We start from the raw sequence: 26,817 nt of genomic DNA, 5'->3' as shown, positions 1-26,817 counted from the left end.
TGCATAATGAATTACAACAAAACGCATGTAAATGTACTCTATTGTACATGAAAGTTTTGGTTTTGCCTGAAAAATTACCAGAATAAACATATTCTGGGAGGAAAAATGCACATCGTCTTCGCATATTGTGAAAAACTGCACGGTGAATTGATTAAACACCAGCCCTAGGTCATGCTCAAAAACAACAACACTGGACAGATGTTTCAAAGCTCTTACTTAGATCACCCAGACCACTGGGAATATCTGGCCAAGAAAACACAGCCATGTCTTAATCTGCTTTCACAGCTAAGCATATTTAGCCAACAGGATTACAAGCATGACCATCACAGCGTGCACGTGTCAGCAGAGAATATCAAATCAATGTTTGGCGAATCCATAAGCTTCTTATAGATACACAAGGGAGAAGTACAGACCGAATTACTTTGAGGTATGATGACTGGTGACCGAGTCAGATGTATGTACTTCTTAGAGATGTTAACAGCTCAGTAATTACTGTGGCTACTTATTTTTCTATTAATTAACTAGTGTTTGTTGAGAAGTGATAGGCACAGCCCGAGGAGTGCCTGAAAGGTCTAAGGTTTTGAATTTACTGTACAAAAAACAAGTATTAATTACACAAGGTAATATTCTGAAGTATTAGTGAACTGTAAAAAAATAAAATAAAAATAAAATAAAATGTGGACAGTGAGATATTAGGAAAAGATACTGAACAGATAAGAAATGAAGAAATGTTTTCATTGTTTTATAGCAAACTGTTAAAGTAATTGGGATATGAATAAAAAAAAAGGGGGAAAGCATTTAAATGTTGCGATCTACTAACAAATCTGGAACCAATCTGGAGTTTGTTATTTAGTACTTTGGCATTACTCTGCTGGATTTACACAAACAGAACTAAATATCTCTCATTTGTTGTGAAGGTGCAGTTCTCGGTGTTAAGTTGGAGCTGGGATCCTACACACACTGTGAGAGTAGGCCAGTTTGTGTACTGCTGCTCTGCGATGGAGCCAGATACCACAGGAGTGAGATTAACCGCTCTGAAATCCTCCCACAGCTTATTCTCCACCGAGGAGAAGCCAAAAATCACACTGACAAAAATCTTAAGAAAAGAAACTTAACTGAACTCAGTTAAATTATCAGGCACTAATGAAACCTTCAGCTTATCTCAAATTAAAAATATCAGATTTACCTTTTAAACGCGTCACTCAAATCAGTCCCCCTTTGAGAACAGAAACCATGCACTGTAAAAAAAAAAAAATGCATCTATTTTAGATGGTTTCCTTGACTACACGGCATCCTAGGCATATCCATTAATAGCACATTGTGACGCTGATGCTGGTTTCCTGCCCAGAATTATGGGAAGCGTTGAGGAGAAAAATGTGAACCTCTACATGCAGGACTTTTTTTCTTTCCCTCAAACAAAAGGTTTGCCCACAATATTAGGATTCTACAGTCCAATCCATAGCACAGGGCCACAAAGGAGATTAGCACTGACAAGTTCTTTAGCCATGAAGAGAGCCGTTTTGTGTCGGTGGCAACAGAGCTTCAGTCGCAGCACCCCTGGTATTGATATTTGTGGTGTCAACCTATCTGTGGTAGCATAAGACGATGTATAAGGAAGAGGACTTTGTATTCTCTGTAGGGAAAATAAAAAGCTAAAGAATTGCTCTCACCTCCACATCTGACTCAATAGAAAGCAGTTTGGGTGTTCAATTGGTCTGGTTCAATTCAATTAAGGCATACAAAAACAACCTGGACAATTGCAGTCGCCCAATCTGAGTCTAATGCTGAAGGACAAGCCTCCACGCACTTCAACGCCTCGTCACTACTTTGCCACTTAAGGGAAAAAAGGAGCCAATTTTCCTGTGGTACACACCTACACAGACAGTAAACAGTCACTCTATAAAGAGAGAGTGACGATATGAAGAACAAGGTAATAAAATGAGAGAGAAGTGAAGGAACAGCAAATGATATAAATGAGTGGAAATTGACATAAAATGCACTAATAATGTTGGGTTTTTTTGTACAGCTTGTTATGTTAGAGGAGCAGGTTAACAAGAGAGGCATTGTTTTGCAGGACTGTATGAGGTGTCAAAATCCATTAGGACACAATCAGAGATGTAAAGCAAACTATGCGACAGTACCTATCTATTATAGAAGCTTCCTTCAGTGGAGACAAAATCAATTTCAATTAAAACAAACTCTGGCCAAGACAGGCATCCACTTCTAACTTGAGACGGCCAGAGACAGCAAATAACAGCTTCAACATAAGCGGCTGAGGAGCACATGGGGCATGCAATAATTAGACACAAACAGATGAGCTCTGCTCTGAACCTCCTTAGTATGGCTAAAGCTTCAGCACCCCCTTTATCAGAGCTCTAAAATATATTTCCTCTTGGGTAACCTTTTGAGTTCTGTCTTGAATGATTTTTAATTACATGTTTGTTCATTGCTCTGATTGAAGCCACAAAACAGGCAACAAGAAAGAAAAGAAGGGGAAGCTACATGTTTCCTAACTTGAGCTGATGTTTTGTGGAAATGTGGTTAGTGCTGCCGACATCGGTTAAACACAGAATGCACTGAAAACATTTTCAGCCAGTCAGCTGAATACTAGATTTTCTCATAGTGGAAACAGTCCTCTGTTTAGTGCATACAGTGGTTACAGTCACTCTGGAATCATGATCACGAGATGAGCTTTACACACATTTAATTTTAAAGGATAGTTGCCGGTTTTCCAGTTGGTGCATTTGCCAAAATTGAAGCTACTGTGGTTTGATTAAATTAGGCCACATTTTAGAGTTTCACCAACTGTGAAATTCTAGATTGGTACCAATACTAAAATTAGAAATTTGCCCAATGCCTAAATACCCAATACTAGTTTTTTACAAGATCCCTAAAGTTTTACCACAACAAAACAAAAAGTAAAAACCAAAACCAAACATCAGACATTTTAAAAGCATGTTTTAAGTGGCTGCCACAGTACACAGAAACCTTGGAACTACATACCCTATGCATGCCACAGTGCTAAGGCTTTGTACATCTGCATAATATTACTTCTCACACAGAGTTGCTCACTTGCTAAATAATGGGCCACTAGACCTAAGTCACACACACACACACACACACACACAGGTTATACTATACAAAAGTAATAGGCTAGGTTTGCTAAAGGCTAAAATAATCACAAGCCCCATGCAGAAACCCTTAGTCTAGTTTTGCTCCACACATAATTATTGGCGATAACACATGTCTACAACTTCCTATGTCTGCAAGTTAAGGTAACTGCATATGTTGGACATCATTGGTGTGATATTGCACAACAAAAAAATAAAATATAAAACAGGCATGTGCTAAAATCACCCGGACAGAAAGAAGTGTCACAGTGAGTGCTGGATGCTGTTGCTTGCTAAACCGCTCGCTGAGCTCCTACAGAGTTTTTTCTAAATGGATATTTTTAAAAAAACAAACAAAACCAAACTGTTCTTGGGGAAAAGTCCCTCAGTTTGCAGATGTGAGGTGAATATTCCCGCTTTAAAAAAAAGAAGAAAAAAACTTAAATAACTGCAAGTAACTTCAACAAAGGACTTCCAACATGAGTGGAGGGTTTTTGTCTGATTTTTAAAATGACACATCCTCTGACAAAACGGCCAGGCAGATAAATAAAAGATAATGGATGTGCTGAGATTGGGTACATTTAAATGTAACATGATGACGGAGAGAGAAAGTTTGATGCAACAGAATGTCTCCCACTTTGTTTTCTCTCACAGAGCAGAGCCTCAGTGTGGGTGCAGCTGCTGCACAGAGAGAGAGCAGCAGGAGAGCAATGGGAGCATGAGTTCCATGGAAGAGCAATACTCTCCATAGATTTTTTTTCTTTGGAGCTTTGTCCAAAAATAGAGGTTTGAAAAGCTGCTAATCCTACATGACAAAGTCACAAAAGATTGATGTCATGTGCCCATGCTAAGAAATGCTTTTTACATGAAAGAGAAGGAAAAAAAGATCATCTGATTCCTAAAATTGAGAACATAAATACCTGAATAGGTAAATATTTTAATATAGCCCAGTCAAACTGGCTGTAAGACACTTTGTCTACCCATTTTTTAAACGGCAGAACTGTTGATACCCTGAAACAGACTCAAACTGGTGAAAACTTCCTTATATTTCTAAAAATAAAATGCATAATTTTTGAATAGTGGCTCCATAGAAGTGGTTAACACATTAATCCAACAATTAAAAGATCTTAGGTTCAAGGCCCTGGAAGGAGACACAAATTCCCCCAGGAGTTGTGTCATGAAGGGTGTCCGGCAATAAAAATCCACAGCTTCATACTGTTCTTTATATCTATACCATCTGTGAGGGAAAGATATACCTGTCATATAAATTAATGACCCTGCATTGGCAATTTAATTCACTTAATCCTACAAAAACTTTAAGATAAAATGGAAAACATATGTTATATGTAACTTTTAAATATTAGCCACTGAATATTAACCTTTCAACAAAGACAAGATATCAAAGTAATTCACAAGAAGAAAGAAGAAAACAACACTTAGTGTACAACTCCAAATTGACATCTTCAATAGTGAATAATAACTCTTTGTTAGTTTTTAATAACTTACTGTTAGTATGTTTTAGTCTGCACACATGTCACGTGTCATCTAGCCTAAGTATATAATCTGGGAGAACTGTGGCAAACTCATTTCAGTCTTCAGGGAAAACAAGCGCTGACCTTTCAAGTATTTGTGTGGCCATGTCATCACGCTTCTTATGTGAAGTACACAGGAATCCCCACAATCTCCTCCCACTCATACACATGGCGAGTTAATACAGACATACACACAGATTGTGAGAGAGAGAGACACACACACAACCAACCCCCAATCATGCAATTCCTTTCATTAATAAACTATGCCTGTGCCTGGAGAAGAGTTCAAGCATGAAAGACAAAAGCATTACATAACGCATGCATGGAATTTTAAATCACAGGCTTGGCTATGGGTTTTCACAAGTGGGAGTGTCAGCCTTAAATAGCTTTCATTATAACGAGAATTGGTTCACACTGGGTTTGCCTCATCCAGTTCTTCATGCCTCTGTGGCAGGGGTGGGCTAATGTGGTGCTGAAAGGCCAAAGCAACAATAATAATAATAATAATAATAATAATAATAATAATAATAATAATAATCTGTAACCTAATCAATCCCTTTACCATTTTATATTAAATATCAAAATTGTCTTTTATGAAACACATAATTGTTTTCTGTTTATTTCTGAGACAGTAAGGATAAATGGTAAATAGAAACTAATTTACCATTAGTGCTTTGCCCACTCTTGGCATTCTTTTGGTGAACTTCATGAGATAGTCACCTGAATTGGTTTTCCAACAGTCTGAAAGGAATTCACAAAGATGCTGAGCACTTGGCTGGCCATTTTGCTTTCACTCTGTGGTCCATTTCATCCCAAACCATCTTGATTGGGTTTAGGTCAGGTGACTGTGGAGGCCAGGCCATCTGGTGCAGCACTCCATCACTCTCCTTCTTGGACAAATAGCCCGTACACAGCCTGGATGTGTGTTTGGGGTCAATGTCCTGTTGAAAAATAAATGATGGTCCAACTAAACGCAAACCAGATGGGATGGCATGTCGCTGCAGGATGCTGTGGCAGCCATGCTGGTTCAGTGTGCCTTTAATTTTGAATAAATCCCCAAAAGTGTCACCAGCAAAGCACCCCCACACCATCACACTTTCTCCTCCATGCTTCACGGGTGGAAGCATGGAGAGATCATCCGTTCACCTCTTCTGGGTCACACAAATGGTGGGTGGAACCAAAGATCTCAAATTTGGACTCATCAGACCAAGGCACAGATTTTCACTGGTCTAATGTCCATTTCTTGTGTTTCTTGGCCCAAACAAATCTCTTCTGCTTGTTACTTTTCTTTAGTAGTAGTGTCTCCTTAGCAGCAGCTGTTTGACCATAAAGGCTTGATACGCAGAGTCTCCTCTGAAGAGATGATGTAGAGATGCGTCTGCTACTGGGACTCTGTGTAACATTTATCTGGGCTCTAATCTGAGGTGCTGTTAACTTCTGAGGCTGGTAACTTGGATGAATTTATCCTCAGCAGTAGAGGTGACTCTTGGTCTTCCTTTCCTTGGGCGGTCCTAATGCAAGCCAGTTCGTTGTAGTGCTTGATGGTTTGTGCGACTGCACTTGGGGACACATTGAAAGTTTTTGTAATTTTCTGGACCAACTGACCTTCAGCTCTTAAAGTAATGATTGACTGTTTCTCTTTACTTAGCTGATCGGTTCTTGCCATAATATGAATTCTAAGAGTTCTCAAATAGGGCTGTCAGGTGTGTACCAACTTCTGCCCAACACAACTGATGGTCCCAACCCCATTAGGAAGGCAAGAAATTCAAAAAATGAACAAGGCACATCTGTGAAGTGAAAACCATTTCAGGTGACTACATCATGAAGCTCATTGAGAGAAGGCCAAGGGTTTGCAGCGCTGCCAACAAAGCAAAGGGTGGCTACTTCGAGGAATCTAAAATAAAAGATATATATAAGACATATTTAGAGTTATTTTTCAATTTTTTCTTTGCTACATAATTTCATATATCTTGCGTCATATATTTGATGTCTTCAGTATGTATCTACAATGTAGAAAGTAGTAAAAATAAAGAAAAACTATTAAATGAGAAGCTGTGTCCAAATTTTTGACTGGTGGTGTACATATATTATTTTTGATCAACTGTTAATCAATTCAAGTCTTCATAGAATAATAAACTCTAGTAATCTTGATCTCAAAATTCCACTGAACATATTTAGGATATGACAGAACAGAGGCGGGAGGGAAACTAGCACTGTGCACTTGTGTCAGACTGGCACAGACAGCAGTGGATGGAAATGTCAAGCCTAAGGTGAGGTTCTTATGTTAGCTAAAATATAAGAACCTCATGTTCCCGTTTTGTTTTATCACACACACACTCATATTTGAACATGCAGTTCAGATGGTCATCACAAGATAGATGTGAATACCATTTGTGAGCCTAGCTGATCTTAAAACTATAGAATACACTGGATTTCTTTAGATTTTTTTCTCATTTTCTTGAAATTTTGTAAATCAATAAAACTTATATGATGACTGACAACAATAAAATTGTGTTTTACATGTGTTTACATTGTATTTTACATGTGTACAAAACAAGGAATTGAATCAGACTTTTTGTGTTGTTCTATGTGTGTTTTGTAAGGTATTTTTTTTACATATTAAGTCAGTGAAAAATTTGTAAAAAATTGAAAATAGGAAAATATTATACTGACATTAAACTCATGTGTTAGCTGACTGGAACATCCATCCATGATACTAGAGATTAATTCCTGTTCAAATATGTCTAATGAGCACTAAAATAAACTGTATTAATGCTTAGACGCAATGCCAGTCACACGCTGCTGTGTCATGCCCGATATTTTTTATACAGGTGTGATAGATGACACAAACAGTGAATAAACTGACATCGCAAGATCTATGAAGTGTCTTTATTCCCCAGAAATTAGAGTGCAATCCATCATGAAAATAGGTAAGGTGGTTGCCTTGCAACCATGTGCGAAGTACACAGCTTCTGAAGGCTGTAGTGTGTGCATATGGAAATATGCAAGCCCGAATGAGGGCAAAGGATTGTGTTTTTGCCATTTTTTAAGTCTTATGCAGCTTTTTGAAATGGAAATAGTTGAGGCTGCTGTTCGGCTCATTCTCAAGGCTTTGTCTCTTGCTCTCTGGATTAGCCTTGAGAGAGTAAAAAACTGAAAGAGATGGAAAAATTGGGGCTAAAATGAAGAAAAAATTAGAAAGTATGCGTCTTTGCCATCTGCCTACATGTGTGTGTTTGTGCGCATGTCTGAGCGAGAGAGAGAGGGAGAGGGAGTAAGAGGGAACGAAAGAGAGACCTCGTTTGCCAAGGCTGTTGTGTTTCCAAAGTGGTGGTGGAGCCACTGCAATGCACCAAAACCAAGGGGAGAGAGAGTGTAAGAGTGAGGGGGTGGGTAGAGAGAGAAAGAAGAGAGAGAGAGAGAGAGAGAGAGAGAGAGAGAAGAGGGAGTCAAAAATACAGAGACGGGGTAACGGCAGTGGGGGGAAAAAAAGACCTTACAAAGAGGGAGAAAGAGAACAAGAAGTATCACATATGAATGGAGAAAACTCAAGCAGGCTTGGGAGTGTGACTGAGCGTGTGTGTGAGTGTGAGGGGGGGAGGAGAGAGAGAGAGACTCCCAGTAAGCCTTTTTGCCATCGATCTAGCTTTACCTCACACTCATGACAATTGGGGTGGGAGGTGGGGATCGGTGGCAATGGCTAAAATCCATGATGTCAGGATTTTAATTTTCCTTTCACCTTGTTATTCACAAAGACAGTCCTGATCCCTGCTGTTACAACCAACACACATCTGTACACCCTTTGACTCAACATACAAAATGCAAACAGCACAGCCTACCTATCACCTTCGCCACACACCATTAACAAAGCAAGCCAACCAAACATCCATTCACACACTAGTCATTTTTGCCATCCATTCAGCAGGCCAGACAGGCAAAGTGTCCTCCAGCTGAATGAACATAATGTAAGGAGAGAGAGAACGAAAGAGAGAGGTATTGGGTAGAAAAGAGAGGATTTAAACACTGCTGAAAAATAGGCATGTGTGAGAATCCTCCTTAAAAATGATTGAGAGCAGGCGTTAACTAGCCATCATGTGGACTTGTGATAAAGATAGATCATGCACACAGCAGAGCTGTAATGTCTACAGTTTACCTGGCTGACAACAAGCACATGGAGAGGAAACAAATGACTGCGGAAAGAAAGGATCATAGTGTGCTCTTCTAAAACACTCATCACTACGGCAACTCCAAAAGCGCTCTGCTTTTGGTAGGCAGACAGAGCGAAGGTCACAGAGACATGAAAACGGAGCTGAGAAAGAGAGCAAATGCTAAAGGAGGGGAAGAAAGAGAGAGGATTAATGAGTTGTCATGACTCAATCCATTCTTAGAGCAACTGTGGGGCTAATGCCCGAAATTGAGGGAGGCCAGTTATCTAAATAAACCTATTACACTCAGAGAAAAGCACATCATGGAAGACAGGGCAATAAGGATCTTCCCACAAATATAACAAATACTGTAACAGTATGGATGGGACAAAGGAGTTTGCAAAGAAAAGCGCCTGGACTTCTTTAAGTTGCTTGAAGACGTTTCACCTCTCATCCGAGAAGCTTCTTCAGTTCTAAGGTCAAATGGCCGAGAGTCCCAGATTTAAACCTAGTGGGAGTATCCCCCCAAAGAGGGACAAAGGACCCCCTGGTGATCCTCTAATCACATGAGCCAAGGTGTGAAAGCGGGTTTACGACACCAACTGTCTGCCATCTATAATCCAGTTTTGAGTTCCCTCCCCAGACGCCTTAACGCCCACTCACATCCTGGGCCATCTGACCTCAGGAATTCACATGACAAGGTGGGGCCAGGTTTCACAATGAGCTCACCCGAAACCCTGGCTGATTAGGTCCCACACCCGCTTTCACACCTTGGCTCATGTGATTAGAGGATCACCAGGGGGTCCTTTGTCCCTCTTTGGGGGGATACTCCCACTAGGTTTAAATCTGGGACTCTCGGCCATTTGACCTTAGAACTGAAGAAGCTTCTCGGATGAGAGGTGAAACATCTTCAAGCAACTTAAAGAAGTCCAGATGCTTTTCTTTGCAAACTCCTTTGACTACGATGACCTGGATGACTGAGAACCTTCACAGACAGTATGGATGGGACTTTCATTATCATTTTGGGTTTGATTATTCATATGACAGCTATTTGAAGCACTGGTTTAGCTCAGTGGGTGGCTCGAATCTGACCCATGTGTCTTTGTTGCATGTCTTCTCCCCTCTCTCCTGTCTGTCTTCAGTGCTCAACTATCCAATAACTTAAACAAATGATTCATATTTTATTCATTTAAAAATGTAGTTACTTACTTTGTAAGATGCTATGATACCTCTACCCAAGACCGTAGCACTGATAGTTCTCTGCGCCCACCTCGCCCTCTATGACAGGAAGTTGTAAGGCAACCAATGCAGTTCCATAGCGATTGCAGAAAATAAGTAACTGTAAGCTTTATGTGTTACTGGCTACCACCAAAGTAGTGCACAACAACACAGACAGCAATTACTAGATTATTCTCTTTCAATATGTGCAATGAAATGGTAGTCATACAAGAGCACAGAAGTGGTTGACATACATTGGTAAACTGATCTATGTGAGGATAATGTGCTAATTTATGCACACAGATATCAGCAAGGGCAGAAGGCAAGACGTTTGCTAGCTAGTAAATATAAAACTGGATAGATTTGGTAGAATTTTTGCTTAAAATGGTTGAAATGTTTGCTCACAATTTTATAAAGTAACTAACTTATATTTTTAGCTCCATAAGTAAAAGATTTGGGGTGTTGGGTATGGGTCTGACACTGGTCATGGTCCACTGTTCTATCTGCTGTTCAGGTGCTCAGTATTTCACCATTACAGCTTGAATCTAGTAACTTTGTACTATAACTTTTCTCAAGCCCCAAAATTGCAAAATCATAGTCAATTTTCAGTGTGGCTGAGTTCTGCTTTAAAGACTACTTTAGTCTCCCCATTGTTCCCTGTCTGTTTGTGCCCGTTCCCCTTAAAATATTTGTGTTTTAGCATTTTTGTTTCATTTCCACTTTTACTTTGATAGTTGGTTTTCTCATGCCTTGTTCTCCTCATTCTTGGAATTGTGTATTATTTGGACTTTTTGGGAATTTTTGGCTTTTCCCGTTTTTCTTCCCTTCCTGGATGAGCGACTCGCCAAAGTGGTAAAACCACAAGATTAAGCAAAGCTTCTATGAGTTGGAGAGACTGAAAGTCCAGGTAAATGTGATGAGCTTTTATCATATTGATGATTTGTGTATTTATTCTACATAGTAGAACATAAAGGTTGCTTTTTTGTTTCAGCTTTCACACTTTCCAGGGAATAACGTTTGCTTTATTCATTACATAAGGTGCTGCAAGATGCTTACCATGCCTGCCTAAGAATACGAAACTACCCTTTTCAGTAGGCTGGGATAATAGTTTAAACAGACCTCTGTGTCTCTTATATTATGTTCTAAACACTGTTAACAAACAAACAATCTTTAATTTGATTTGTAAAACTCAAATGTACTGTAGAAGGATTTGTAATGGTATTTGGCTCAGGCATACTCTGCAGTCACCCTCTTGACATTGCACCACAGCAGTGGCATGCATGGTAATGGTGATGGAGAGTGTGTACCCCCAACCGGGTGCAACGAGCTGACAGAACCTTTGGACTGTGGAAGGAACCGGGCTGTGGAACAGCTTCAGTGAAGTGTACGCATCATCCTTCCTCCTGCCTGCTGCAGCTCTATGGCGACTATTCTTGTAGCCAAACAGGCAAAAACATTAACATTCACAACACAAAATTTCAAATTTAGAGCACCTAATTAAAATTCATTTAGCTAGTGGCACAACTCTTACATCATCCCTTACAGTTCACCTTTTCAAAACCAAAACCAATGCCTCGGCACCGCTCCCAGTCCCGAATAATTTTCCAGCTGGAGAGAGACAGAAACACAGTGAGCAAACAGTGTGCAGCGGCCCTGAGGGACCGGAAGGCCTAGTATAATTCCTGAATACCAGCCCAGCCCCATGGGGATCCATGACCTGTATCTCTGGCCCTCTGCTCTCTGCCTCCACTGCCTCAGTAGATTGAGTCTGTACTGTTCTCCAAATCAGACCAAAATAACACATTAGCCCTGCAACTACAGTATGTTTAGTTCTCACATTCTGGCAGCAGTCGTTTATTTTAGCAAACTACGTCGGATAAATTATCATCGTGACCTAATAAAAATAATCCGGTCCCCATTGCTCCATTTACTATCTCCAAAAGTTGCATATATTTTTAGTGTGGAGAAATTATGGCAAACTTTGCAACACAAAAAGTGTCCTGTGAATGGTCCTCCCTGGGTTCAGCTGTTAGATTTAAAGACAGGAGTGCTGAGAGACTTGGCACCTCACAGATCCTCATGGTGCTCTGTTGAGGACTCATCCCACAGGACTAAAACATAAATTCAGAATGATGAAACTAACTGAAACATTGTGAGATGCTAACAGTGACAAGTGCAATGGAAAAAAATCACATGCACAACAAAGACATGTCACTGGGAGGTAAAAGAAAAGCACCATCCCCATTCAACTGCCTGGGGATTGTCTATGTTGCTCTTTTCAGTCACAAACAGGTGACACATAGGAATATAGCTACTATCTAATATTCAATAGTTAAATCCAATTGTTAGATTAATATTGGTGAAAATATAAAACTGAAAACAAAATCTAATAACTTTTAATCTTTTGGTGAGAAAAACAGTGAAAAACATAAAGACCCTATTATAACTTTTAAAAAATTATTAAATAAAACAAATCATCTATATCTTTACAAATAAAAAGTAGCTTGCTTAATCTTAAACCGTACCACCAATGTACTAATAAGAAGAGGTTGTCAGGGTGCTGACAAAAAAACAAAACAGTAACAGAATATGAAACCAGTAAATACTGATTTTGTTTTATTGTCTCATCCCTGGTAAAACACTACAATAAATCATAAATACCACACCAAAGTTAATATTTATTCAATATTCTTACCACATAAAAGATCAAAAATACATCAGAGTTTTTAAAAAGTGCGCCAGTCTCGTTCAGTCTGTGTTATGTTGGTCACTGAATACAAAATCTCATGTCTAACAGACTGCAGAGGAGCTGTTGTGCCACAGAACGAAGCCAAGTGACTGAGTCTGTGATGATGTGCCATTATTTGTGTGTATAGGAGGATGCTCTACCTCTCCCTGCAGTTGTTTCCTCTCCTCCCCCTGTTTTTCCTGTGCTAGTGTCACCGAGGTCTGCCCTGCAGCTTGCCTACATGTGAGGAGGATTTTGTCACTTTCTATCAATCGGTCCTAATTCCCCACCTCCCCTATGTGCAGACAGTTACATAACAGCATAAGGATTTCTGGGCTAAGGAACGTTTACACCCCTTCTTACTGTTCTTTTCTCTCTGCATCTTTCTTCTTCTTCTACACATACACACTGAAGCATTCACACACACACACACACACACCTTCTCCTCACTTGCTGTTATGCTTAACAAGCCTCTTTCATCATACACACGACACAGACCGTTGTGTAATTCCCTGGCATCCTGATCTCTCTCATATGAGGCTTTTCTACACCATCAGTCAAACTAAAGGGAACACGCATAGATGCTGGCAGTCTTGATTAAAAGAAAACACACAACTGCCCCCTGCTGACTTAGCCAGGAAAAGCACATCTGGGTTACTGCAGAGAAATTCATTTCTTAAGCTCAACAATTCTCGATCAGATTTACTGTACTGTTAATGTTCTATACAAGCACGAAAAAGCACCTAGAACTCTAAACCCTTAAACAGCTAAACATCAACAACACAATAATATTTCCTTCTTTTTTTTCAAGACATACATTCAGCAGCACATATTATGAGCTCATCTTTAAACCAGTTAATAGGCTGCCCTCTCCTGTTTGGTCCATGGCACCACAATTCTCTCTTCAACCATACAGTGCGCCACCCATGAGGAAGGTCTTTGTAATTATTTGATTCAATTTACAGAGCTGTATTGAAAATTAGATAGGATCAGGGCATTACATAGGTCATGCTGCATAAGGTGTATTGATCTTCAGTATATTAATCCTTCCTGCTCTGACACAAAAAGAAATAACAGAATGAGTGATGTTGCAGAAGCTATGGCATTTAATGCCAAGCTAGATTAGAAATCAATGGCTCCTCTGAGGGAGAACATTTCTACCATGTAATAGCATTAAAGTACAAGGACAGATGAGCAAAGAGACACAGAAAGTTAAAGTGAAAGGGTAAAGATTTTCCATGAAAACTTGGACATGGTAGATCTTCAAAATTCTACATACTTCTTTTTAATATATTTGTGGAGGAAACCCGGAGATAAGGATCATACATGGTTTACAACTAAAACCCCTTACAAATGACTGATTTTTTTAAACCTCCTCTCAAATTTAGACAAAACATGATTCAAGAATTATGTCCTTTATTTAAACCACAGACTGTATATTAAGGTAGATGTAGCTTGGTCTTATGTTACACTGACCAAGCGCAGTTTGAAGACCAAAGTTCCAGCTCAGGGTTGGTAGCATCTCCTGTTTGGAACAAAAAGTTTCAATAGAAGGAGTGCAGGGTGTTGCCTTTCAAGCAAACTCTAGTTTACTGGAGACACTGACAGGTTTATGCTACATAAGGAATGTATCATAATGAAGTAAAGTCCTTAATAACACAGACAGAAAAGCTAGAGATGATACAAAAATGTATGGTTTGGTATGTGCCTCTTTTTTGAGGTTAACATTTGGTGCATTTGCAATACATCTGCTGAAAAAGGTCAAGTAATGCTATACATTTGTTTGTCACTTTTAATTCTTAAGGAACTTTAACACAGTTGGTGTGAGTAAAGTGAAGAGGTGACGTAAAAGTGATAACCAAGTCCAAGAATTCAAAGACAAATGGGTAAACAAAGAGCCAAAAGACACAAGAAGCAAGGGAAATCAGGAACAGAAACTCAAACTAACATCAAAATCTAAATGCAAACCACTAGAATTACAGTAAACAGAATCCCATACTCAAAGTTATTAGTATTCAGGACCCAAAACCACCACAGAAGACAAATTATTAAGGTTAGGGTTTCGAAGGTAAAATGACTTGTTACTAGAGGTATAAAATGGATACGTCCATGATGGCTATGCACTCTATCATTTAAAACAATCACCTCAAAATTGTACAGATGGCAAACATCAACTTTTTCTTTCATACATCGCCTTGTTCCCAAGTTAGCATTCTCAAGTGATTCTAATTGAACTTCTAATTGTACTTTTTATGTACTTTTCTTTTTAATATATATATATATATATATATATATATATATATATATATATATATATATATATATATATATATATATATATATATATATATATATATATATATATATATATATATATATATATGTTTATTTATTATTATTATTATTATTATTATTATTATTATTATTATTATTATTATAATAATATGCAGAAAATTTGACATCTGAGCATGAGGTCAAGGTCACTTAGATCCAAGCTCAAAAGACATTTTTAGTAGATACAGTCACAAGATTTTCTGAAAATGTAACATCTGATCTTGACGGTACTGAGATTTAAACTCATCTGAGATTGTTAGTAGAAACACATATGATATTGATTTGAAACGCCCACGTTGCTGTGTTCTCAAGTTATCACTTTCACAAACTTGGATGTCTACATTGTCTGCCCATGATGACAATACGCCATTAGCCTTTTGTGGCTGAGAGGTAAAAAGAAATATCAGCTTTACAACTGCAAACTCAAACCATCTTCCTTGAATAAACTTTACTGGAACTGTCACCAAACCAGCGGAGTTTGGGCCAAATCTGTTAACTCCGGATACTTTTCCAACTTGTCTCAGTGAGCAATTTTAACTACCTTTACTTGCATTTGCTTTGTTACACTAAGCCACTAGTACATTGACGTGCGGCAGGCTGGACATGCTAAAGATTGCAAAAATTAGGCAGCATCACATGATCAATATAACATGGGTATCTGTGTAGCCATGGTTAGGAGAGTTTGAAAAACCTTCTAGTTGGCCTATGGTAAAATATACTACTACTACTACTACTATCATAATAATAACACAACTGCTTTGATTCATATGAAACAATGTGATTTTTATTCATCACACAGCCTGTAATTATAGACATCTTTGAGTATATCATTTTTCACCCATGACTCATTCTCCATGTCCACATAAAAAACAGGGTTAAATAAAATATTATATATTATCCCAGTATTGCTGGGGATTGTTCTTGATCCAATGCAATGCAATGGAAACTGAAAACCAACTGTTGTATGGGTAGACTGATTTGACACTGAAACAATTTTTAACACACACACACACACACACACACACACACACACACACACACACACACACACACACACACACACACACACATTATATTCTTATTAATATATCTTTAAATTTCAGTGAAAACAAAAGTTCTCTGATACTGAAAGAAAATCTCACATCCTACCTCTTTTTGTGGAAACAGAAAGCTATGGTAACAAATGTGTTGGTAGAAATACTCAAGTACCACGTTTTTCCTGTCAGCTGTTCTTCCTTTTCAAGATAAGCTGTGATTACACAAGTATTTCTGAGCCTTAATAAATATTCCATAAAATCCTCATCAGGTGGCCACATTGTCCTTTTCCCAGAAGTGACTGAAGCAGGCATCCCACTATATTAATCCTAGAATAGCAGTCATCTACAAAAGGCCTTTGTGACTGAATATCGGTGCTCACCATCAGCCTGTTCCTTTATATCAAAGAGGCTGCCTATTAATATTTACACAAGAGCCATTACAGCACAGAGGTAGACATGCCTGAATCAACACACAAACAATCCTCAGTCTGGTCAGCCCACAGTACATTATAATGGAGGAACAATTGCTGGCAACCACTGTTAGGTACAGAGTCCAGTAAAATTTAAGTGAATATTAATATTAGTAGTACTGTGCACAAGTCTTGAGTCATCCCTTATATTTGCTAGGAAACTGGGAAACTGATGCAGCGATTTATGGACGTGAACAATCATTGTGGAAATAGAATATAAGGCAAAAAGAGAGTATGTACAATTCTAAGACGCTTGAAAGTAATTTGGTATGACCACTATTATTTTTCATCACAGCCTGAATTCTCTCAGGCAAGTGTTATTGTAATTTCTTTAAGTAGTGTTCAAAAATAGCTCTCCCAGCTAAGGACATTAAAAGCCCTCTTTGTTGATAACACACCACTTCAATAATTTAGAGTTTCTCTGGCTCTGAAGAGGCCAATCCATGACTGATTGCGTTCCACTGTGTGTTTTGTTGTCCAGGTATGTTTTTACTTCACTGACAATGTATTTCTCATGCTGAAAAATGAAGCACTTGTAAATGAGATGCTTTGCAGAAGGTCCTAAATGCTGGATCATAATCTCTTGGTGCTTTTCTGCGTTCATACTTCTATTAATTTTGAGTAGAGACCCAACAACACAAGCTGAGGCCTAGGAGTGTGAGGTGCACTCACTAGGACTGCACTCTTCTGGACAGGGACCCTTGATGTTGTGCCTGGAATCTAGTGGAGCCACTTATCCAGGTTCATGGTTACAGCTCCTAATGCTCCCATTATCACTGCGACCACTTTGGACTTTAACTTTCACATCTGGTCCAGTGTTTTCTTCGCCCCCCTGGTACGTCTCTATTCTCTGATATTCCTCTTTTCCTCGGGTGGAATTGCCTCATCTATCACAACTGCGGTCTTCTATTCTTTGTCAACCAAAACTATCTCTGTCTGGAACTCGCAACTCGAAGTCCCACAGAACCTTAGCCCTGTTGTTCTCAACCACCTTTTGTTGAATCTCCCATAGGGACTGGAAGACTTCTGGTTCATACAGATGTTCCTGTACACTATCCCAGCCACTTGGTTTGCCTCCAAGTGTAAGCTGTCGCAGCTTGCATCTTACATCCTGTTACTATGTGCTGGACATTCCAGGGCACCTTTGCATAGCCAACAGTCTAAATTCTATCAGCTGTGGTAGATTGTGTAGTGTAGATAGTGTAAACCACTACACTATGTAGCCACTAAGCAGCATATTAACCAACGCAGCAAAAATAATTTAATTACTGTAGAAGAACATTAGAACATTATTGAAGAATATCATGGAAAAGTTCAGAATTAATTCTGGAGAATGGTTGTATGTTGGCCTATGCAGAGACAAGGCACAGCTTTGCAGACCATTGTCTAGATGTGCTTTTATTGTCACTGAGCAGTGCAAAAAAATGTGGAACAACTCATCTGTGTGCTAATCTAGCTTGTGCTGTTTTTGGTCTTGGCAGTTGTTAAAAAAATAAGTTAATACATACAAAGAGGGGAACTGAAACCAAGATTTAACAAAAATGAAACTGTCCACTGAAACCACTATCTGAGCTTTTCATGTTTTTGTTTTTTTTTAGCTTTTACCCCTTCGACCTACCTTTCAACCAATAAGCATTCGAACAAAACATCGCAACATCCCCAATAGCCTAGGCATGTTGGGTTTTTGACGACTCCACACCCCACACCACAACATATAGACAACTATTTGCAAAGCTCTGCATATGACAAATACACAACAATGCTAGGCACTTGACCTGTTGTGGTATCTTTTTTTGAAAGTTGAGAGTTTGGTAATTTGGTAATTTGGCCTTCACAACCTAGATTTTTCTTGAGCCAGACAAAATGAATAAGAGATGGATCTGACTACATTGTAATGACTTGTCAATCACAATGTTGCAACGCCCCAAATCATACTATACCACTAAATTAACTGCATGCTTTATTAAATAAGATTACAATTTCTTTATAGTTTGACTTCTTTTCAAAACCAAAAGACTTGGCCTGTGCTGGCCTTGGCATTGTTATCAATAACAAATATAGAATACTGCCAGCCATGCGCTTTGTCATCAATGTCTAAGTCTAGTCTAGGTAATAATGCCATGTAAATACATATAATACATACTTTTCCAGACATTATACGATGACAGTGCATTCAAAAGTTCAGTGGTGGGATTGAACAATAAATAGCCTTTAACCTGCAAGATCCCTAGTGGTTTGTGCAGTGATGGGCTATCAAATCAGGGAGAAGAAAAATACCACCGTTTGTGCCATGGGGTTATTGGGTTTTGTTCTGTGAATTTGTCTGCTGTGTTCACAGTGCTCTTATACTGTGTCACTGCTTCTGGACAGCATTTGCCTGGAGGGAAACAGAACACCGCAATACAGATTAAATCTCAGCCAAATCAGCCTCATGAACCAAAACACCGAGGATAAACTGAGTTACGGTTATAAACGTCATATGTCTGTGTTTCTGCTACATTAGTTAATACATTAATAAAACGTGATGATGAGCACATAAACACACAAACAGTTTCGACTGAAAACCTCAGTGGTGAAGGCTGAGGAGTGCATCAATGAGTGATTGTGGTTTATAAAGAGACGATCCAGAATAACTACGTGAACTCATAGTATCTCTCTATACATATATACAGACATATAAATACACGCACAGTCATACATAGAACGCCATAACCAGGTATGTATAGTACACAGGAGCTTCTGTGCGGAGTATGTCCTGGAAGTCCCGAGGTCAAAATGGCACACACCCCCTAGGGGGAAGGGAATATTTTTTTATGTTGTTTCATCAAGGCAGTTACGTTGATTTTGCAGAAGGATTTATGCTTTAACTGCGATCTCCAGGCTCCTGTATTCAATATTTTCAGATTAAATATGAATCAAATGATTGTGTTTATGTAATGTGCAAGGTGTAAGAACGCCACAGATAATGAGCACTCACTTACTGTCTTTCAGCCACTTGTTTTGTATTTACGGTCCACAGCTTCACTCTCATAAATCTCATCAACCCTGTTTCCAACCACAAGCAGCTGTTTTATAAGCAAAACAAGTTTTGATTACCCTTCTGTACACTACCTGACGTCAGACCAAATAACAGGAACAGAGCATTTCAAACAGTACAAGTGAAGCTGTAGTCAACACAAGAGAAAGTTGCCAGTGTCTTTCGACACAGATAAGTTTGAAACATTGCAGGGATTAACTGAGTAACAAGAAGCCACAACAACAAGGCTGAATATGTCAAATCTTTCTGAGAGCTGTCAAACCTCCACTACGCAGTGCTATCGGAAGACAAATAATAAAATTTAAAAACTGCTCATATTGTGACTTGTTATTAAAATGACAACAGTTAATTTTTGCAGATCATTTCTGCAAATCTAAGCCAATCACAACAGGGATTTCCAAATCCACCAGGACTGTCATATACCACCTTATTAAGTGAAGGTTAAATCAAATTTATAGAAAAGTGACATGTGATATTTACAGTTATTGTATTAGTTATCTTCTATTTAATGTTTGACCAGTTTAATAGGCTCACTGAAGATATCTATCTTGTATTAGTTATCTTCAGTGAGCCAGTGTTTGGCCAGTTTAATTATGAAAGCAACTTTCATAATGATCTAATTTACATTTAAATTACAGATGCATTGATTGACCAACCAGTGACCAGAATCGGGTAATTTCCAGTGTCACTGGCCCTAACCAGTAGCCTACTGGTGTGAAAAATTAGAAGCTGGTCCAAGACACAGCAGCGCAGGCAAACAATGTGCATACACTCACAAGCTAAACTTGTCATTGTCCTGGGTCACTGATAGAGTATTTTCAGTTTTGGTTCTTGTTAGTTGGTTCCTGAATATTTATTTTCTAGTGCCTTTAGAGCTTGTTATTTATAGTTTTGATTTCTGGTTTACTTCTGTTTGTTTCCCTTCATGTCCAGTGTGTCTCTGTCTCATCTCTGTGTCCTGTCATCAGTGTCCCCATATTTGTTTACCTCCAGTCTCTCCAGTCGTGTCCCAGTTTATGTATGGTCTCTCTGTTTCCGTGGCAGTCTGTGTTCCCTGTCTTGTCAAGTTAGTATGTCCGTAGTCCGGTCCCTGTGTTACTCCCTTCCTGTTCCTGTAATCTTCTGTGTTTCTTGCCTTTGTCTCTCATGTCTCCATGTCTGTTTAGTCCCACTCCCAGTCTCACGTTCACATGTCTTAGTCTGAGTCTCAGTGTGTGCTACTTCTTGTTTTATTTTGATTGTCCCCTGTACTTCACTCTCTGCACTAAATTACAAGCATAATGATTTTCTCATCTTATCTGCAACAGTGCTGCAGTTTATGGTTATATTTTTTTTATGTATAACCATTTTATCTTTATCATCATCAACATATGATACATTGTGTGTGGTGGAAGTCATATGTGATACCGGTTATTTCCATTGGAGGTTTTAGGTCATGTCATGCCAGCTAGTGCAAAAAAAAAAAAAATCTACCTGTGTTACACTATGATCTGATAACCATCTGATCACATTTACCTTCAAACAACTGAACATGGACGTTTTAAAGAAGCTAACAAAGACTAAAGTTCAAGTTAGCACAGCTCAGAGCCAGCAGATTGTTTGCCTGCTGTGTTGATCATGCTCTCATAGTGTGTCATTACTTCTGGACTGCATTTGCTTAGAGAGAAACAGAACACCATGACACACATTAAACCCCTGCCAAGTCAGCCTTATGCACCACAACACTAAAGACATGAGACTGGCTTATAATTTGGTCCTTTGCTGGGAAGAGCCAAAAGATCAAAGCAGTTATGATTAACAACTGAAAAAAGAAAATGGGTGACGTCCTGTTATCTGCTGAATTTATAATCATATTGGAAAATGATTCAAGCACCTTACATTGTTTTCTAGCATATAAATATATTGAACCTGCTTTTTGTTTGGTAAAATAAATCAGGTAAAGCTGGGTGTACAGCAACTCATTTTCAGTTAATTATTTGTACCTCTTTCCAGTAGCAGAGCACTTTATTTTTGGATGTTTCAGTGAGAGAAGATCCTGTAACTTGGTGCAGCTTGGGAAAAATTTCAAAAAGTTCACTGATTTCTTTTATTAAGAAAATAATAAAAGAAAGTTGATTTTGCAGTCAGGTATATTGGAATAGGATAATAAAATTGCTTTTAATTTGTATGATTTGTAATTTAAATGCTAATTATGTCTACTATCAGGCATTACAGGTAGCTCAAGAAGCCATTTTTTTCTGAACTGCAAGCAATACTGCAGATTATATTATGTGCAAGTGTGATTTCAAAAATCTTATCAATAAATGTGGACTTTCTGCTTGGCCACACTCTGAGCTTCAAGGTCACTTTGCTTTACCATCTACTGTGAAAACACCACCATATCATGAACCTATCTGCAGCCCATTCCACTGAACCAAACAGCTTTAACGAAGATATATCTCTTCACAGGGCGGCAAGGTCAAGGATAGAGAGGGCACTTGGCAGCCAGATGCAAACTGTCCTTCCTTCTGCAGCCAAACTGACTGGCTGAGACGACCGAGCTCAAATCTCCCTCTGGATCAACAGAAACAGGATCATGAGTGTAGGCCAAGGGGGAAGAATTCAGATACTGCTTTGGTCACCAGTTAAAAATAACAGTAAGTCCAAAGAAGTTGTAGTAGATGGTAGAACTATAACATAGCAAGAAAATGCCAACAAAGGCATAATTACATTGACAGATTCAAACCTGCAGGTCTATGCAAAACCCATTTAATTCGTTTTTGCATATCCCTTGAAATAATTATATGTACTCCCTCTGTTTCAGCTAAACTATCCCTTACACTCACAGACAAACTGTCATGATCTTCCAGCGCCAGCAAATGTGATACAAACTCACATGGTCAATATGGGATGCACAATAGCGTCAACAGTTAGCCTATTCATCAATAAGATACAAAGAAAGAAAGAAATCAAAAGTAAAACAAAATAATTTTTTTAACTATTTTAATTATTTAGAGGAAACTTTTCAAAGTTGTTCCAGGCAGAGTATGACCTTAGGGGCTGCACCAAGCCAAACATAAGATAAATATTATTTTGAACTGTGTAACATAATAGTACTTTAATAGAGTCCAAAAATAAAATTATGGAGGCAGAAAGAAAGAAATTGAAACTCTACTAAAGGGAGTGTTCTCCCATTAAAAGTATATTTAAAACACTAAGCTGGCCTGATTTTCTCTACGAGATCACTTCAAAGCTTCAGAATGCTCAATGTAAAGATACTGAGCCCTTTAATTTTAAGCAAGGTCCCAAAAAACATGCAAACATCTGCCCAAGAAAGCATTGTTCCAGAGAGTACAATGCTAAGAGGTCACACAATGGACCTTAAAAACCAACAATGACAAAAATATCACAAAGAGAGATCTCAACATGCCAGGATTAGAAATTAAAGATGGTATTTAGTATGTTAATTAGACATGTGCAGGAGGTGGTTAGTATCAGGTTAAAATGTACTACTCTTGTAGATTCAATAATGTTGAAAGAAAATTCACATCAAAACTGAACTGGAAATACGTCAGAATAGTGTAATCAGAATCAAAATCTCATTTGTTGCCAACTACTTACACAAACAAGGAGTCTTAGAGCCATACAATACAATAACACAAAAAAAGAAAATATAAAGTACTTACAGAGAAGGGGGACGTGTGAAATCTAAGTGTGAACATCATGTGCAAAGCACTCGACTCAGTGCAATGAGTCCAACGTGCAATGTTTTTATAGCGTACGTGAGTAAGTACGTGTGCTAATGTAGCACATTAATTATAAGGAGACAGAGTGGGAGTACTAGGCTTTGCTAAGTAGTCGAACTGCTGACAGAAAGAAACTGCTCTTGCAATGTGAGGTATTGGCCCTGATGACCCACAGCCTGCTACCAGTATATCACCAGAGTGAGAGGTGTCAGCAGTAGAGCAGGGCGATATGACCAAAAATATTTATCATGATATACATTTGAAAATTTGCGATAACGATATAACTGATGATATAATTGACACTAGACAAAATACTTTATAACTCCACAACTTTATTAGTGCAAAAAAACCCATCAATGTATTTTCACTTAAACAAGCAGATGTTTTTTATCTGCATTAAAGTCATATAAAAATTTTACCGTGCAAATACAAATTCCTTGCTGACATTTTAACGAAAAGGCATTTCCAGTGGAAATTGGCCGACATATCCTCAGCATAACCATGTATAATATCCACAAAACTTAAAAAGAGGTTATACACACACACAATACGGTAATATTATGTTGAAGCACAGTATGTATCAATCCGCGAGGCTCCTGCCTACGATATCCGTAATGCTCCGACAATCCATCAAGCGGTGCAGGTTCGTAGCTTAGCAAAGTCGTACTAAAACATTTGACAGATTTTCGAGCGCCGTGTACCACATAAAATTGTTTCGAGGTCAGTAAACACAACCAGAATTCATACATAAGGCACACAGGATTATAAGGGGCACTGTCGATTTTCAGAAAAATCAAAGGATTGATTTTAAGTGTGCCGTATTTTCCAAAAAACACGGTAATAACGACGGCCCGCTAGCACGCTCTACCAAAAATAGTGCTTTGTTGTTTATCTGACGGACGAAAGCTAAACCAGTTCCACACCACTGAAGTTGCAGCATTTTTACAAACCAGTTCTGGTTCATCTGTTTCATTCAACGATCCGCTTTCGCCCTTCTCATTCTCCGTCACCGCCATGCTTTTTCCGCCATGTGCGTATGAAAACAAAGGCACTGCACATGCGCGTTTTACCCATATTCTATCGCGATATTTCATTTTCTTATCGTTGCCCAACATTATACCGGTATTACCGTGAACAGTATGATATGGCCCAGCCCTAGTCAGCAGCAATCTTTCTTGCTGTTTTGACTCTGAAAGTTAATAGAAATGAAGATTTTTGGAAACAAAGAACATGCTACAACCCAAACTGTGGCCTGAAAATTAAGGCACAAACTGAACCATGGCTTTAGAGAATCGTTACAAACACTAGTTTAAAAATATATTAATACAGCTTAAATATTAATATATTGTAGAGCCCAGCCCTACTCACAGGTTCAGCAATGTTACAACAGTTGTTTTCCCAGGAGAACAAACATGAACAGATTGATTTCATAACGGTACCTGATAAGACAGAAAACATTTTACTGTGAGACCATTTCTAAGCCAACTCTAGTGAAAATGTACTGCATCACCATGGCAACCAGCAAAATGGATGCAGAGATACCAGTCTGAGCAAGGTGTATCATTAGGGAGAGTCCTTAAATAAAGTGATCCTTGTCTCTAAAGGAAGTAGACTGTGAGATACATTCCTACTGACCAGTCTGTCTGTCAAGTGAAATGACTGTCACATACTGGGGCACACACACAGGAGTAAGTGGCCAGTTCTGAGCCACTTGTAGCAATAATGGGAAAAACTGGACTGGTAGTGAAAACCATTTATTCCCAATTAAGGAGGCAGCTGGTTTCACTGTATAAACATGTGAATGCTACTGAACCTTAGCACACCAGAAGTGATGTAAAGATGTCCAGGATCAAAGCTAATATATGAACTAAAAAAGGTAGTTACTCAGGTAGTGATATAGTTAACCAACAAGTGCCAGAACTGAGAGTACAGACATAAATTAAAAAAAACAAAAACCTGAATTATAATGTACTATGACAAAAGATATTTAATAATTAACTCTTTATTCTAAATGGTATTTCCACACTGCTGCTTGCAGCTCTTCAAAAAGAATCAGGCTGAATGCCAAACTAAGGCTACAGTTCTTTGAATAAAGTGGAAGCTAATCTAGAGCTCCAATAAAGCCATTTAAAGGGAGTCTGGGGAGCCTGGCCAATTAATATGAAATGTCATTAATGCAGCAGCCTTACAGAGTATGAAATGTATTGATCCATTTGCAGATAAATCTGCATTTGCACTTGACTGGACGTGAATCATTGTACTTTTTGTCATTCTAATCATTGGTAATGGTAAAGGCCTCCATTCCTGGACAAATGGGGATTTCCATTTGTTCCGCATTGCTGTGTTTGATTCACACAAGGACTGAGGGGACCTTGATTCTTTCATATGGGCAAACTGGTGACAGAACTTAACCACTTTGGCACAGATTACAAGGAGACAGAGCTGGAAGCAGGACTACTCTGGGCTGCATTGATGGAACTGGAAAAAAACTATTCTAGGAAGTGAAAATGGTAAAAGAGAAGGTTTAATGCTCTTTATTAATTATAATGTCCTGGGTTTTACCAACTAAATTATCCCTAACCTTGGGAACAACTCAATAAAAAAAGGAAAGAACAATTATTAGTCCATTGAATTTAAGCCTTACCACAGAAACTGTATATTACTTGACATTGATACTCCCTTTCAAGGCAGGGTGCAAGTAGCCTTTTCTGCTCACATACTGTAAACCCTAACAAATAAAAAAATATATAGATCTAGAGATAAATACTATAAAATGCACCAGCACATACCCTACCTCCTGAACTGAGAAGGTACTAGATTACTTGCAGTGCAGTTAAATGCTGTGGGAGAGGAAGGAACATGCCTGAGACATACAAAATTTAGCAGGCCATATGATAATTAAGTCCCCAAATGCTTTGTTTTTTGTCTCACACGGCATGCATCTTCCAATATTTTGAACAATGCATGCACCTGTAACATCACAATTGCTGAAGAAAAAGGACAATTGCAGGATTTGCTGTACGCGCCTCTGTTACTGACCAGACGGTGCCCCGAGGGGTTATTAGGAATTCAAGTCACACACAGACAATGTGGTGTCACCGAGCAGCAGTCAAGCATCAGGGTTGCTAGCATATAGCGTACAGCTAACAAACAGGATGAATGAAGCCGGCTGGAGGATCTCCTTACCTTTCAGCACCAGCACCGTTTCAGTACCAGCTGCAGCAGCAGCCTGTCCCTCCGCGCTGCTGCTGATGGTCGGGGGCTCGTCTCCCTCAAACAGCTGGTTCACCTCTCCCTGCATGTCGGAGGGGCGCCGGTCGCCGTCGCTCTTGGAGACGGTGAACCTCTGGCTCATGGTTGTCGCCGGTGAGACAACAGTCGGGTCTTCTTGTCACGGTGCGGGGTGACGCGGACGGATAAAGACGGTCAAAATGCCCTCACCTGTCTGATTACAGTAGTCCACAGTTACAGTCTATGGAGT

The 26,817-nt window shown here is 38.9% G+C and overlaps 1 protein-coding gene across 2 annotated transcripts in view; it reads right to left on the bottom strand.

Moving 5' to 3' along the window:
* Positions 1 to 26,817, bottom strand: part of slc12a5a (solute carrier family 12 member 5a) — a 175,575-nt gene extending 148,758 nt beyond the window's left edge. Inside the window, exon 1 of one of the 2 annotated variants that reach the window (XM_063473492.1) lies at positions 26,523 to 26,817. In XM_063473492.1, coding sequence (XP_063329562.1) covers positions 26,523 to 26,691 — 169 coding nt within the window. In that variant the 5' untranslated portion in view covers positions 26,692 to 26,817. The remainder of the gene's footprint in view (positions 1 to 26,522) is intronic. The other variant, XM_063473491.1, reaches the window with a different exon arrangement.

Source organism: Pelmatolapia mariae, linkage group LG5, assembly GCF_036321145.2.
Source record: "Pelmatolapia mariae isolate MD_Pm_ZW linkage group LG5, Pm_UMD_F_2, whole genome shotgun sequence".
Lineage (NCBI taxonomy): Eukaryota > Metazoa > Chordata > Actinopteri > Cichliformes > Cichlidae > Pelmatolapia > Pelmatolapia mariae.
Note: the sequence above shows the minus strand (reverse complement) of the source record. Positions and strands in the feature narration are given on the sequence as shown.